At 46.6% G+C, this 14,375-nt stretch overlaps 1 protein-coding gene across 4 annotated transcripts in view; it reads left to right on the top strand.

The window, feature by feature from the left end:
- col12a1a (collagen, type XII, alpha 1a) overlaps positions 1-14,375 on the top strand; it is a 54,457-nt gene that overhangs the window by 12,733 nt on the left and 27,349 nt on the right. For 3 of the 4 annotated variants that reach the window (XM_076978524.1, XM_076978526.1, XM_076978525.1), the window contains exons 14-23: positions 5,263-5,532; positions 7,034-7,300; positions 7,717-7,909; positions 8,092-8,216; positions 10,306-10,455; positions 10,537-10,656; positions 10,870-11,034; positions 11,480-11,626; positions 12,140-12,282; positions 13,131-13,260. In XM_076978524.1, the coding sequence (XP_076834639.1) occupies positions 5,263-5,532; positions 7,034-7,300; positions 7,717-7,909; positions 8,092-8,216; positions 10,306-10,455; positions 10,537-10,656; positions 10,870-11,034; positions 11,480-11,626; positions 12,140-12,282; positions 13,131-13,260 (1,710 nt within the window). The remainder of the gene's footprint in view (positions 1-5,262; positions 5,533-7,033; positions 7,301-7,716; positions 7,910-8,091; positions 8,217-10,305; positions 10,456-10,536; positions 10,657-10,869; positions 11,035-11,479; positions 11,627-12,139; positions 12,283-13,130; positions 13,261-14,375) is intronic. The other variant, XM_076978527.1, reaches the window with a different exon arrangement.

The following is a 14,375-nucleotide window of genomic DNA, read 5'->3' on the forward strand; positions in this document are numbered from 1 at the left end:
CCAAATGGCAATGAGAGGAAATTAAGGGAGGTGGTTGCCCTGACGTGTGCGTCCATGCTGGCTGTGATTCAGTCATGTATTGATGCTAGCGTGCTCTATTTGAGGTTGTTTGTTCTGTTGACCACTGGGCTGGTGAATGAGAGTAGAGGCATTACACTATTGAGATGTGTTGAAGGTGGCGGTACTTTGGTCTCAGAAGAGATATGGTTTAGACTTTCCAGTTTATTGTTTTTAGAAGGTTGAGCTTATTCTTCTAAAGCCTTTTTCATTGCTGATTAACCAAAGAGAAGAATTATTCACTCGTTCAGCCCAGTTGCTACTCTGTCAGCGATTACCGTGTTTCAGACCACTGATGTAGAGACCTGATGTTTTCCATGGCATCATGATCCTTGGCACTGCGTGATTCATTGTGAATGAGAAGGTAGGTTTGTAGGCCCAAGAACAAATCCCTTTTCCTAGTAAAGCAAAATGCATGCACTATCACAAGCATGTACAGCCTTCTTGCTTCTGTGGAACATCTTGCCTTTGCGTGTGCTTCTCTAGAAATGAGAGCGTCAGAATTGGCGTCAACTACTCGGTTAAATTGACGCAAGCCACTAAGTATCCGAGAATTCCATCTCAGGCTCCTCTCCCACATCGGAAAGTAAGAAGCGTCCTCGCAGATATCACCACTACCACTGAGTGTATCTCTTTCAACAGCCTCTGTTCACTCAGAGTATTGATCACAGAGTCATGCTGGGGCAGTCCTTCCTGTCCTCCCTTGGGTTGGAACAGATGGTTTTTTTAGCGTTTAGCCGCTGTGGTTGTTGTCTGTGCTGACTCAGCGTCGGATGTTACCCACGCAGGCAGGGTCAGAAAACTCATTCCTCTCCAACACTCACCGTCTCTCTGGGCTTAGCCCCGTGTCATGGTGGCGAACACAGCTCTCTTTGTGTTCGACGCCGTCAGCCTTCCAGGAATCCTCAGCGGGAGGGGGGTGCCCAGACCGGGGCGATTAGGAAGAGCCCCGCGAGAGGGCACGTGGGGCCGCGTCCAGCTGGGCTGGAACTGTTTGTGGAGGTTCCCCCACTCCCCAGGGCTGCTGTGGTTCGTCATCAGCCTGCTGCATAAGGGCGTTTGTGGAGTACCACCGGCTAATGTTACAAATGAACACTGTTACCAGTTGTTACCGGTTTCTCCACTGTTACCAGCAATTGTCACAGAGGAAAGGAAAGCCAAGCCTTAATGCCTATGGGCATATTCAGACGCTCGATGTATGAAAATGTGAAGGGATGCCAGGGCATGTGGAAGCAGTTAGAGTAAAACAGAATGCTGCCTGCTGTATTGTCTGAACGGTCTTGTGCAACTCTCAGCTGGTCTGGGACGGCTGTAATCAGTAAGACTGTGGCTTATAGTTTCATTATGAGCTTCTTTTTAGATTAAGATCGCTATTGAGTTTAATATTGCGTCCTTTTATTATAATGACTTATAATGAGAGCATCTGGGAGAGGGTTAGAGCACCTGAGGGGACTCACATTCTCAACATGAATGAACAGATGGTGTTTTTGCTGTATTTTGGATTTAATAATGTTGCTTTTTCCCATTTCTCAATCAGGAGACAGTGTTAGGGAGGAAAAACGTAATGCTGTTTTCTCTAGGCACAGCAACGATGTACATCCAGGTTCCGGGATGTGCTGGGGAGAAAGAGAGGAGCTGAGGTGTGTGTGTGTGTGTGTGTGTGTGTGTGTGTGTGTGTGTGTGTGTGTGTGTGTGTGTGAGCTTCAAGACCAGGTGTGTCTTGAAGAGATCTGAGCCGGTTTTGTCTCCTCACGCTCCTGACGTGTGGAACCTGGGCTGTGTCTGTGTAGCTCGTGCCCTGTCCAGCCCGGGTGTTCCATGGGCCAGGACTGTCTGGCTGCTTCTTGCCTGTTCAGTGGAGATAGAGCCAGAAGGGGGTTCTGCCACTACTCCCTCACCAGGGAGGAGGGAGGAGAGCTCCACAGCTCACAGCCAGCATTAAAAAGCAACTTTTGGCCTTCTTAGGGACTTAGACGAAGTTTGCCAGGAATTTGTACACCCAATAGTGGGTAAGGTGCATTCTGAAATCTGGTAGTCATCTGGCTGACTTCTGTCTTTGGTTAACTACTGAATATCTTCTAGTGATCTGATGTGCCATGATATTATTGTGGAAGACTGGCCTCACTCTGAAGGAAGGTGTACTGGCCGGCAGCAGCTCAAACCTGCTGCACGTATGGGGCTCACGGCAGGCTCGCCCACACCTTACTTATTTATTTGGGCTGTCTGTCCTTAACCGCGCAAGGCTCAAACCGTGCGGCCGAAGGGATTGGTTGGGTGAAATACCACGCGGAGCATTATAGGTTCCCATAAATCAGCGGGTCTTTAATGACTGTGATGTGGTCTGTGTTTATGGCTCTCCGGGGCAGTCTGGGGGCGCCCCGAGCTGCTGGGGAAGCCAACGATCCATGCTGCTCACGCTCGATCACAGAAACACCCAGCATGAGGAATCGCCACATTCCTGATCACATCCCCCAGTTTCCTCCTTTTTTTTGGTCTCTTGATGTCCATGTTTCACTTTGGCGCATGCTATATATACATACGTGTGTGTGTGTGTGTGTGTGTGTGTGTGTGTGTGTGTGTGTGTGTGTGTGTGTGTTTTGAAAAGATGGTGGTGCTGGATTTTGTTTTTCAGAATTTATATGCATTGCTTAGATTATGTATGCCTACACCTACTAGTTCGACATATTAATACTAAGGGGCCATTGCCTGCAGGAGTCATTAGTGCGTGGTCTGGTCCCTGCAGTGCTCTGGTAAAGTCCTGAGCTGGGGATGTGGATACCTTGAATCAAGTCATCTTGGCAGTTGGTGTTGCCATGGTACATTTACGTTTAAAAAAGCTCCGGAAGCCTGGAATTCACCATCAGTTACAGAAGTCACTGCAGAATTCATTACTTCAATTGATGGACCTTGTGAATGAAATGACCTTAGCTGCATGCTTAGGTCAGTTTTGGTTAACTTACTAAACATCAAAGTATTAAATTGCATTTACCGAGCTTGTCTTATCTTTGGTTTATGTTGATACTTCTAATTTGAAATAACTCTAGTTATTTGACTAACTCCCCAAAATGGTCAGTAAAGGCTGTGCGAGCGTATCAGAGCTTTGTGGGTGGTTGTGAGGACGGTGGGAGTGAAGTGTCCACGCCGTGGGTCAGTCAGCCTCAAGGGGTGCAGAGGCGGAGGCTTCCACAGCGAGGGTGTCGACATCTGCCAGACATTCCCTGGCAGCCTGTCGGCTAAGCAGCAGATCTCTCCCCCATCTCCTCTCCTCCCTCTCTCCCCATCTCCTCTCCTCCCTCTCTCCCCCATCTCCTCTCCTCCCTCTCTCCCCATCTCCTCTCCTCCCTCTCTCTCCCATCTCCTCTCCTCCCTCTCTCTCCCATCTCCTCTCCTCCCTCTCTCTCCCATCTCCTCTCCTCCCTCTCTCCCCATCTCCTCTCCTCCCTCTCTCTCCCATCTCCTCTCCTCCCTCTCTCCCCATCTCCTCTCCTCCCTCTCTCCCCATCTCCTCTCCTCCCTCTCTCCCCATCTCCTCTCCTCCCTCTCTCCCATCACCTCTCCTCCCTCTCTCCCATCTCCTCTCCTCCCTCTCTCCCATCTCCTCTCCTCCCTCTCTCCCCATCTCCTCTCCTCCCTCTCTCCCCATCTCCTCTCCTCCCTCTCTCCCATCACCTCTCCTCCCTCTCTCCCATCTCCTCTCCTCCCTCTCTCCCCATCTCCTCTCCTCCCTCTCTCTCCCATCTCCTCTCCTCCCTCTCTCTCCCATCTCCTCTCCTCCCTCTCTCCCCATCTCCTCTCCTCCCTCTCTCCCATCTCCTCTCCTCCCTCTCTCCCCATCTCCTCTCCTCCCTTTCTCCCCCATCTCCTCTCCTCCCTCTCTCTCCCATCTCCTCTCCTCCCTCTCTCTCCCATCTCCTCTCCTCCCTCTCTCTCCCATCTCCTCTCCTCCCTCTCTCTCCCATCTCCTCTCCTCCCTCTCTCCCCATCTCCTCTCCTCCCTCTCTCCCATCTCCTCTCCTCCCTCTCTCCCCATCTCCTCTCCTCCCTCTCTCCCATCACCTCTCCTCCCTCTCTCTCCCATCTCCTCTCCTCCCTCTCTCCCCATCTCCTCTCCTCCCTCTCTCCCATCACCTCTCCTCCCTCTCTCTCCCATCTCCTCTCCTCCCTCTCTCCCCATCTCCTCTCCTCCCTCTCTCCCCATCTCCTCTCCTCCCTCTCTCCCCATCTCCTCTCCTCCCTCTCTCCCATCACCTCTCCTCCCTCTCTCCCATCTCCTCTCCTCCCTCTCTCCCATCTCCTCTCCTCCCTCTCTCCCCATCTCCTCTCCTCCCTCTCTCTCCCATCTCCTCTCCTCCCTCCTTCCCCATCTCCTCTCCTCCCTCTCTCCTCCATCGCCTCTCCTCCCTCTCTCTCATCTCCTCTCCTCCCTCTCTCTCCCATCTCCTCTCCTCCCTATCTTCTCCATCTCCTCTCCTCCCTCTCTCTCCCCATCTCCTCTCCTCCCTCTCTCTCATCTCCTCTCCTCCCTCTCCCCCCATCTCCTCTCCTCCCTCTATTTCCCCTTCCCTGCTGCTTTCTAAACATACACTCCAGAGAGAAAGGGAGGGGGATGAGAGAGAGAGAGAGATTGTGTGAGTGTGTGTGTGTATGTGTGTGTGTGAGAGAGAGAGAAAGAGAGAGAGAGAGAGAGAGAGAGTAAGGCAGGTTCGGATGGAAAGATGAAAAGAGCAGCATCTGTGATTTTGGCTAGTCGCGTTTTTAACGGATTGAGTTTCATGTTGAATGGAAAATAAAAGTGATGACAGGCTTGGATCCACAGGCAGTGATTGGTTTTGCAGAGCTTTCTCTGGGGTGACATGTTATTAACCAACCATATCACTTTGATCTAAAGCACCCAAAGGAGCGCACCGACAGAGCTCGGGGTCTGGTTGAGATTTAGTGATATGTTCACGCAATAACTGTGCTGTTTTGTCTGTTGGGTAACAGACTTTTTTCAGAGTCATCCACTCACCACATTATGATGATTTTATTAAAACACAGTCCACATGGAGGACAATAAAACTTGCTGGATTTCAGGGGACTGTCACCTGCATTGTCATTTTGAACTTCCTAGAAACTTCCTAGAAACTCTGTGGCCCAAATGCAGGTACATTTAAAGTAAAACGTGTCGGGAGGTTTTTAACATTTACGTGCGTTTCTCTCTGGCAGTACTCGGAGCTCCTAAAGACCTCGTCACTAAGGATGTCACAGAGACCAGCTTTGATGCATCCTGGACGGCAGCGCCTGGAAACGTCCACCGTTACCGCGTCGCCTGGAGATCCCTGTTCACCAACGAGGCTGGGGAGAAGACGGTCCCAGGTGATGTCACCACCACTGTGCTGGGGGGCCTCACCCCAGAGACGCGCTACAAGGTCTCCGTGTATGCGGCCTACGGACGCGGGGAAGGGGAACCACTGGAGGGGGAGGAGACTACAGATGGTAAGTCCATTCCCACCCATGTAATGCATCCGCCAGAGCAGACACTCTCCTCTACTTCCTCCCCTCCTCCACCCCCCCTAACCCCCACCCCCTGTCTGAGAGGCCCCCACCAGGCAGCAAAGATATACTGGGTATAATGTGAAAAACCTTCATGACCTCACTGGGGGATATGCAAGTTTGGCAGAAAATGGGACCCATGCATTCTACAGTGTGTGTGTTTGAACAGAAAATCTGAATGATTCGCTTCTTGTCGTGTTTGTGATTGATTAGCATGCAAACAGGGAATTCATTTTTTTGGATAAGGAGAATATAAAGACAAATGCTGTTGCATAATTGAGTGTATATTGTAGGATCTGTCAGCTCTGGTCACAACAGAACTGCTTTAATGTCACTGCATTTTCCAGCTTTGCTGCTGTTTAATCAGGTTTGAACCCTCCCCATTCTAATGCACTGTGATGACATAGCACCCAACGGTATGCAGGAAGCAAAGGTTTTAAGAAAGAAACTTTAGCCTGCTCCTCCGGTGTGATGTGGAAAAAGTGAAAGTACAATTTTCAGTGCCTTTCAAAAGAATAATGGCACTGCTGCTAGCCTGTTTGTTACTGAATTGCCACTGGCGTACCACCTCTGTTAACGGTCGTGTGGGTGTACTGGGTTTAGGCTGTGAACAGCTGAAGTAATGTGTCAGACCTACTCTGTGTTAACAGGGGGATGTAGAGTTTAGAAACATGCCACAGACAGTGTCTGTCTGTCTTACCTCACTTATCAGACCAACACCAGAAAAACATATGGCGGGAATTTGAGCACAGTTTGAGGGAATTCAACTAATGGTTGCCACAACCAAATGTCTGAATGGAAACTCTGCCTGCTGGCCCATTTGTTTATTGACTCTGGCAAGTTCACAAGGTGCCATTTGGGTCAAAACAAGCCTCAGGCAGCACTGGGAGTCCGTGTTCTTTATGTCGGTGGTCACTACATTCCCAGAGCCGGCTTTCAATAAGCAAAGTCTTCCCAGGAACACGCTGAGTCTGGTTGGGCTGGGGTGCATTTGTAGAAACTTGGAAGTGGTATTTTCCACCCATAAAACCCTTACTTTGAAAAACGCTTAAGTGTCTGAGAGTGTTCTGTGGATCGTTTAAAGTCCTGATGGTTTGCTCAGCCACTCATACCAAAAGTCACAATATGGAAAGAGAACATTATGAGCAGACTCAGCACACCCACTGTTTGGCTTGACATTCAGCCCGAGGCGTTTGTTCTCCCTCGGTCTGGGGAGACTCTTTTCAGCTGCATGGGAATCCTTTTGGGCAGTGCATTTTCACCACAAAGATGGTTGTTTTCCACAGAGGGTTTTACCAACAGTTGACAATGAAATCCCTGCATATTGCAGAAAGGCGCTCTGGTGAACTGGCCTAAACGTTTGTGAAATCATGCTAAGGAAGTAATTTGGCAATGTTCGCTGAAGCATTTAATCATTCAGCCCCATTGATTTCCCCCCCTGCAGTGTCAGCTGCTGGTAAGGCCATTACTGTATCTGAAGAGACAGAGAGGAGCATGCGGGCGACATGGCAACCAGCGCCTGGCAACGTTCTTAATTACAGGGTGGTACACAAACCTCACGATGGAGCACGTCCAGTGATCTCCAAGACGGCCGGTGGTACCAACACCATCGTCCTGCGGCGACTGCAGCCCAAGACCACCTATGACATCATAGTGACTCCGGTCTACAAACATGGAGATGGCAAAGCGAGGCAAGGAGAAGGAACCACACGTACGTTTGTGAATAAACACTAGCATAAGTGTTTGTGCCGCCCACTTTGGTTGCTTGGAGATGCTGGGGGGGGAAATCTGTGATTAAAGAGTTTTAGAATAAATTATTTTTTTAACCCTTGCTCAGTGTTTTGGACACAAATGTGTTTTATAAAATGTAATATGTAATATAAAAAATATTTTTTTATTTGACTTTTATTTGTATAACGTATCACAAAACATGTTATCTAAATGACAAGAGTCATTGATGATCTTTGAGAATCACTGGAAAAGCAGTGTATATTTGATTCAAAATATAGTATCTTTCAAATATAGCATATGCTGGCTTTAACATACATAAAATGGCCTAAATTCTGCATTTAACTGCTATCACTGTAAGCCTTACTGTGATTTTCATTTGTTTGCTGGTCTGTCTAGTGTCACCATACAAATCCCCAAGAAACTTGCAAACGTCCGAGCCCACCAAGACTAGTTTCAGGGTGTCATGGGACCACGCTCCAGGAGACGTAAAGGGCTATAAGGTCACCTTCCATCCTATTGGTGATGAGATAGACTTGGGAGAGCTGGTTGTTGGCCCTTATGACAACACAGTGGTTCTGGAGGAACTCAGGTAGGCTATAAAGCAAAGGCTTGGGTTTCTTTCCCTCAGCTGAACTCACACAGACGTTCACAGTAATGTGATATTATGGGTTTTTTTTTTATTTATTATTATTTGTTCATTTATTGTTTGATGAAAGATTGAGTGAGACATTTTAGCCGAAATGAAGTCCAAGGTTCTTTTCTCTCTCACAGGTCTGGCACCAAATACACCGTGAGTGTGTTTGGTGTGTTTGATGGTGGTGAGAGTATGCCCCTCGCTGGAGAAGAGAAGACCACTCTCTCAGATGAGCCTGCTTCTCCACCCATTCAGGCTCCAGGTAACATCAGAGTCAGCTTCAGGAATGGTGTAGTTCAAAGAGGGTGAAGTGGATGTTTAGTTTTAAACTCTCAAGTAGTACAAGTGCGAATTCACCCTACACAAACACCACAGCAAGCAGTGATTCGATTGGCTTATCTGTTGCCACTGGTATTTGGCAATTTAATCCATTCGGTTTCCATTTAGGAAGACAACTGTCTAAGTGCAGCCTCGACAGGACAGTCTGAGAAGCAACACATTTCTTCTCTCCTGAAAGGGCAGACCCAATGACAATTCATGCAGCCACTTCAATCCCAACTGTTCAGACAGTTTTGGGGTTAAGGAGCAGACATGACTAAACCCTTATCTGCTCACAATTATCGGGGTTTTACTGGCTGACGAGGGAGACTTGGGCACGTGTATGGGGTTGGGTGATTGGGCTTTGGGGGTTGGGGGGGGGGGGGGGGGGGGGGTTGGGGTTGAGAGGTTGGGGGTGCCACAGGGTGTGTGCATTTGTGTGGAAGCTGGAATATGAGAAAGACCAGAGGAAAATTTGACATATGCAGTGAAAAGGTGACATGCGCAGACCTTTGACTGGAATGCAGTTTGTAATTGGGAGCAGATCCAGTGACTGGCTCCACTGGCCAGATCTACATGAAGAGGAACACAAGATGAACTTGGGTAGAGTCCCAAGGTCTTGCACTTTTTTTTCTGTTTCTCCCAGTTGTAGTTCATCAAGACTTCATAGTCAGCCCACGTATTCATTTTGATGGTACTTTAGATGGGCATGAGCTAGAGAAAAGCCTTGTGTACATCTGGTACATTTTGTACTTTTTAAATAAATGGTAAATACTCATAATTCCTACTGATAATAGGTGAAACATTCAATGTTTTTTTTGTGACAGACAATAGTGAATTAACATGAATTAATATGATATTATAATTGCCATGCTGGCCTTGGTCTGCCGAGCAGGTCCTCACCTGTGCTGAGCTGTGCAGAGCTGTGCAGTCTAATGTTTTATGTGGCATTTAATAAGATGCTGTCAGATGCATGTGTTTGCACTTGCTGAAATTCCCAAGCAATCAAGCACCAAGTAACGCTGAAACATGGGAATCCGTCCTGGATCTTTTGCACCTCATGTCAACATCTCATGAGTTAGCAGGTCAATTAGAGAAAAGGTCTGTCACCAGTCTGAAGTAATGATATTAAATTATAGCTGTATGCTGGCAGCTTTTGTAATTACTACCATGCAACTGTGATAAAAAAGAAAGTTCTTTGGATAATTTGAAAGTACTCTTCACGTGTCATACACTTGGAGGTGTGATTTATATGTTTTGAGAGATGTGCACGTCCTTGGAGGATAAACATCTGTTTAGCTGGTACATCTTCCCCAGCTCTTTAATAGCCTTAGATAATTGTTTTTACAACACCAAAGCTAAAGGGTACTATTATCCAGAATACATATTACATGAACACAGAATCTCTAGGGATATTTCTTCTTGAACTTTTCCCAGCGCTTTTGAACACTTCTCCCCTTATTGCACAGGCTGCAGTTTTAGTTTGCCAGATGCAGTCTATTAACGAGAGCCTACCGTCTGTTTTCACTGTGAGCTTGTCCTGTTGTGCTGTTTCTGAGCTGCTTGCGGCTGCGTTCTCTCTGAGCAGGCCCAGACGGACGCCAGGGGACCCGCGTTCGGGCGTCGGGTGGAAAGCGTTCTGTGGAAAGCAGGTGCAGATTGAAAAATGCACTCTGACTCACCAGGAGCACAGGCACTATCTTCATGCAACGAAGAGCCTGCATTAATGCCCACAGCGTTGCCCAGTGGTGCTATGTATATAATTTAATATAGATGTAACATGCCTGATGTACATGAAATATGCAGAAATATTTATCAATAAACTATTTATGTTTTGCTGGAGTGGTCTTTTCAGTTGCCAGAACACCTGTCCTGTGTGGTTCTTTTTTCTTTAACTTTTCCCCCCACATCATTCATTCTTTCCTATGAGTGTTTTCTGACCTCTGACACGTCATACCTCTGAGCTTAGACAGCAGCGGTGACTGCAGTCGTGTTTACTTCCACTCTGAATCAGCTCTTCTGTGCTTATGTAGATGTCATGTGCAGAACCACTGCCCAGGCCGACATAGTCCTGCTGGTTGATGGCTCCTGGAGTATCGGGCGACTGAACTTCAAGACCATTCGGGCATTCATTGCTCGCATGGTTGGCGTTTTTGACATCGGCCCAGACCGCGTCCAGATCGGTATGGGCATTTCTCGCAGGACAAGGGTTGGATTGGTGCTCAGAAGCAGGGTTGGGTGATCACGTTTGTGTCTGCACACAGGTCTGGCCCAGTACAGTGGAGACCCAAAGACTGAATGGCATTTGAATGCACACAGAACCAGAGAATCACTGCTGGAGGCCGTGGCTAATCTGCCATATAAAGGAGGAAACACACTGACTGGTATGTTAAACTTATGTAACGTCTTAATTCGTTGGTGCCAAAATACACTTGCGTGAGTCATATACACAATGTTAGACAACCGTTTAATAAGATAAACAGAAGTACTGTGCAAACAAACAGTTTTGATTAATCTGACTGGATTTGGTTAGCTGCTGTAGTTTTTTTCTGAATACCTCACCAAATTGATTTACTGGAATTGTTTTCCTTCGACAGGCCTTGCTTTGAATTACATCCTACAAAACAATTTCAAAGCTAATGTGGGAATGCGTCCAAATTCCCGTAAAATTGGTGTCCTCGTCACTGATGGCAAATCACAGGATGACATTATTGTGAACTCCCAGAATCTGCGTGACCAGGGCATCGAACTCTATGCTATAGGTAAGTAAACCTTCACATATCTATCAAGAAACAATGCTATGGGGTTTACATTTACATTTATGGCATTTAGCAGAAGCCCTTATCCAGAGCGACTTACATTTTTATCTCATTTTTATACAAGTGAGCAATTGAGGGTTAAAGGCCTTGCTCAGGGGCACCTCAGTCATGGCCTCAGGTCTGGGAATCGAACCCACGACCCTCAGGTCACAAGACCAGTTCCCTAACCACCAGGCCATGACTGCCATGACTGGGTTTTCTATGTGGTTTTCTTGATTTATTTTTGAAAGCAGCTTTAAGCAAACAGAAACTTTTTGATGTTGAAATTTGAAATCCTCTGGGGTTGTATCCAAATGTACAACCTGTATAAAAAGTTAACTTCTTTAAAAATAAATAAATACACGATGGTTCTGGGCAAGCAAACTCGTCTGCTCTCTGCCGTCTGCAGGTGTGAAGAACGCTGATGAGAACGAGCTGCGTTCCATCGCCTCCGATCCCGACGAGATCCACATGTACAACGTGGCAGACTTCTCGTTCCTGCTGGACATTGTTAACGATCTAACAGACAACCTCTGCAAGAGCGTCAAAGGCTCAGGTAGGATTAAGAGTATGCGCTGATTGGTGTGATCCAAGCCCCGTGAAATATTAATCTTAGGTTTGGCACAGTTGTTCAACGTCTTGCTCTGAGATAAGGGCCCTTGGTCCTGCGTCACACTAAATCTGTGTGGTTATGAAGGGCTGATGAAGTCAAACCTAATGGGTAGGACAGATATTCAGGCTGAGAGCCTCTGACTGTTGCACTGCCTGCAGAGAAGTAAGTCTGGGTGTTACGTAAATGTGTTTGCCTGACGGAGGGAGGAAACCTGAGAGCATCTTCTGCAGTCAAACTGCTACCTCATGGCACCTTTTTGTCACGCTCAAATAGCTTCAGACGGAGATAGTACATCTCACCACTTTTTTTTGACCTGCTTTCTTTTAGCCTGTCTCTCAACTAGATGGGATGTGAAAGGTCATTGGACCACCAAAATGTCGGGACACACTGAACCGGAAAGACCAGTATGGCTGTAAAACGGGTCAGTTGCTAAATTGCACCAATTGCCCCCAACAGGAGGAGGACCAGATCCACCTACTGACCTCGTGACCTCTGAGGTGACCCACTACTCTTTCCGCGCCACTTGGATTGGCCCTGACGGCCCTGTCGAGAAGTATCGCGTCGAGTACACACCAGTTGATGGAGGCCAAGCTCAGCAGGTATCCCATCAATCCACACAGTCAAAAGAACTACTTCAAACTCAAAGAACTTATTCTTGAATCCACACAATGTAAATTCAACAATTTTCTTTCTTAAAGTGCTTTTGTGATAAAAAAAAAAAGTATTTGCGGGATATTAGTCTCGTTCTGTTCATTCCATGTCAGCTTTGCTGGTGTGATCCTTGTCACAGCGAAGCACTGTAAAAATTGTAAGATAGGCCATTAAAAGCTTTACAGAGGACAGCAGGGAGTGCAGTGATGGTTTATGTGTGCTATCAGTTGAAGAGATGCTTTTAGTTCTCCTGAGGTTCCTTCACTGCAGACGCCCTTCACACACAGGCAAGGATGTGAGGCTGCTCTGTTGTCTAGGTCTTCATGCAGAAGTAAACTACGACTCCCATGTTTGCTGGATTTGACTCTGCTGACTTCCTTCTTTTATGTGTGGATGAAAAAATATAACACCCAAGTTTTCTCTTAATGCAGACTTATGTATGCCCCTGTAACGATGTAAATGAACTCTGGCCAGACACTGAGGACTTTGACAGTTTCTGCTGAGTCCATGTTATGGCCAAGAAAAAATCTGAGGGACATGAAATCAGTATTTTTGCCTTTGGTGGATTTAGATTTCTGTCTGAATGCTTTCACATGTCTGACATGTCAGGTTGAGTTACAGTAGACCCTTTTTAGCAGTGATAAACATTTCAATTGAAAACACAAGTTGCAGAAATAGCACGGTTTCATGCTTATTCTTGTTGAGTCAGTAATGAACCGTAATTCTGACCTATACTTGTATGCAGATTTTCCAATAAAACTATGCTTTCAGTACATACTGTTTGCCTTTTTTACAGTTGTTTGTGGACGGAACAGTGACCACTGTGATGCTGGAAGGTCTGGACCCACTGACGGAGTACGCAGTAAACGTCTACTCCGTAGTGGGAGAGGACAGCAGTGAGCCCCTCAGAGGAACCGAGACCACACGTAAGGGTCTATTTCACCTCCATCTCCATCGTCTTTACTAGGACCCGAGCCAAAGCCTCAACAATATTCCCGTTAAATACAGCCAATCAACCAGCATTGACATTTTTTTTCCAAGGAGTTACAGAAAATTGCATTTTTTTATTTATTTTTTTTTTACAAAAATAAATATTTAAAGATTTGACATTATGCTGATTGGAGTTCTTTTCATGCAGCCGGTGGTAATCAGTGTTTCCAGCATTTGTCCTTATTGCCTTTGCCTTCCAAATTTGAAATCCTTATTGAGGCTTTGACTTGGACTCTATGCTACTTAAGACAAATGTGAGCTACTGTTTATAGCTGTAGCAAATCTTTTGGCAGTCTCTGAGGTCTGTGATTCATTGTCTTCACTATGTAACCTTGTATTAGCTCAATGTCCTACCGCCTTTTCCAGTGTGCAGGTACAGCAATTTAATAATGTCATTTTGGAGGAATGCTTTAGAAACAAAACGTTTCTCCAACTAAGAGCCATTTACACCCAATACTAAAATGTGTCCCTGATTACGTTCTAAGAATGACTGGAAGTCCATTGGTAGATGTATTTCCTCAAATGACACTAGCAATCTAGTAATGACTGAGTTCCTGAGACCTTTCTTTAAAAAAACCAAAAGCACCCCCCCCACCCCCACCCCCACAAATAAATGGGAAATTTGCTCATATTGCAGACAGCAGGGACACACTTTGTATGGGTGAAACTTATTCACATAATACAAGAGTTTGCTGCAGCATATTGATTAGACCATCAATAAGCTATGCTATGGAATGTACATGTTGCTTTAGTGCTGTGTGTGTGTGTGTGTGTGTGTGTGTTTTCATGCAATTTCGACTTTGCCATGATATGTTTGATGTCATGACCATTAACCCTAACCCTAATCATCATTCCCTTCACAGAGCCATCAGTGCTATAAATGTACACAGCATGATACTGCATGGCCATGCAAGGTGTCACTGGTTTATTCATGCCTACAGCGTTTGAATCGGTGCCATTGTGTTCATGCAGTGCCTTCACCATTAGTGTTGGTGCAGCAGTCATTTCTTGCCATGCCTCCATTGGATCATTGCTTTCGTTTACCAACTTA

The sequence above is a fragment of the Brachyhypopomus gauderio genome, chromosome 17 (assembly GCF_052324685.1).
Source record: "Brachyhypopomus gauderio isolate BG-103 chromosome 17, BGAUD_0.2, whole genome shotgun sequence".
NCBI lineage: Eukaryota > Metazoa > Chordata > Actinopteri > Gymnotiformes > Hypopomidae > Brachyhypopomus > Brachyhypopomus gauderio.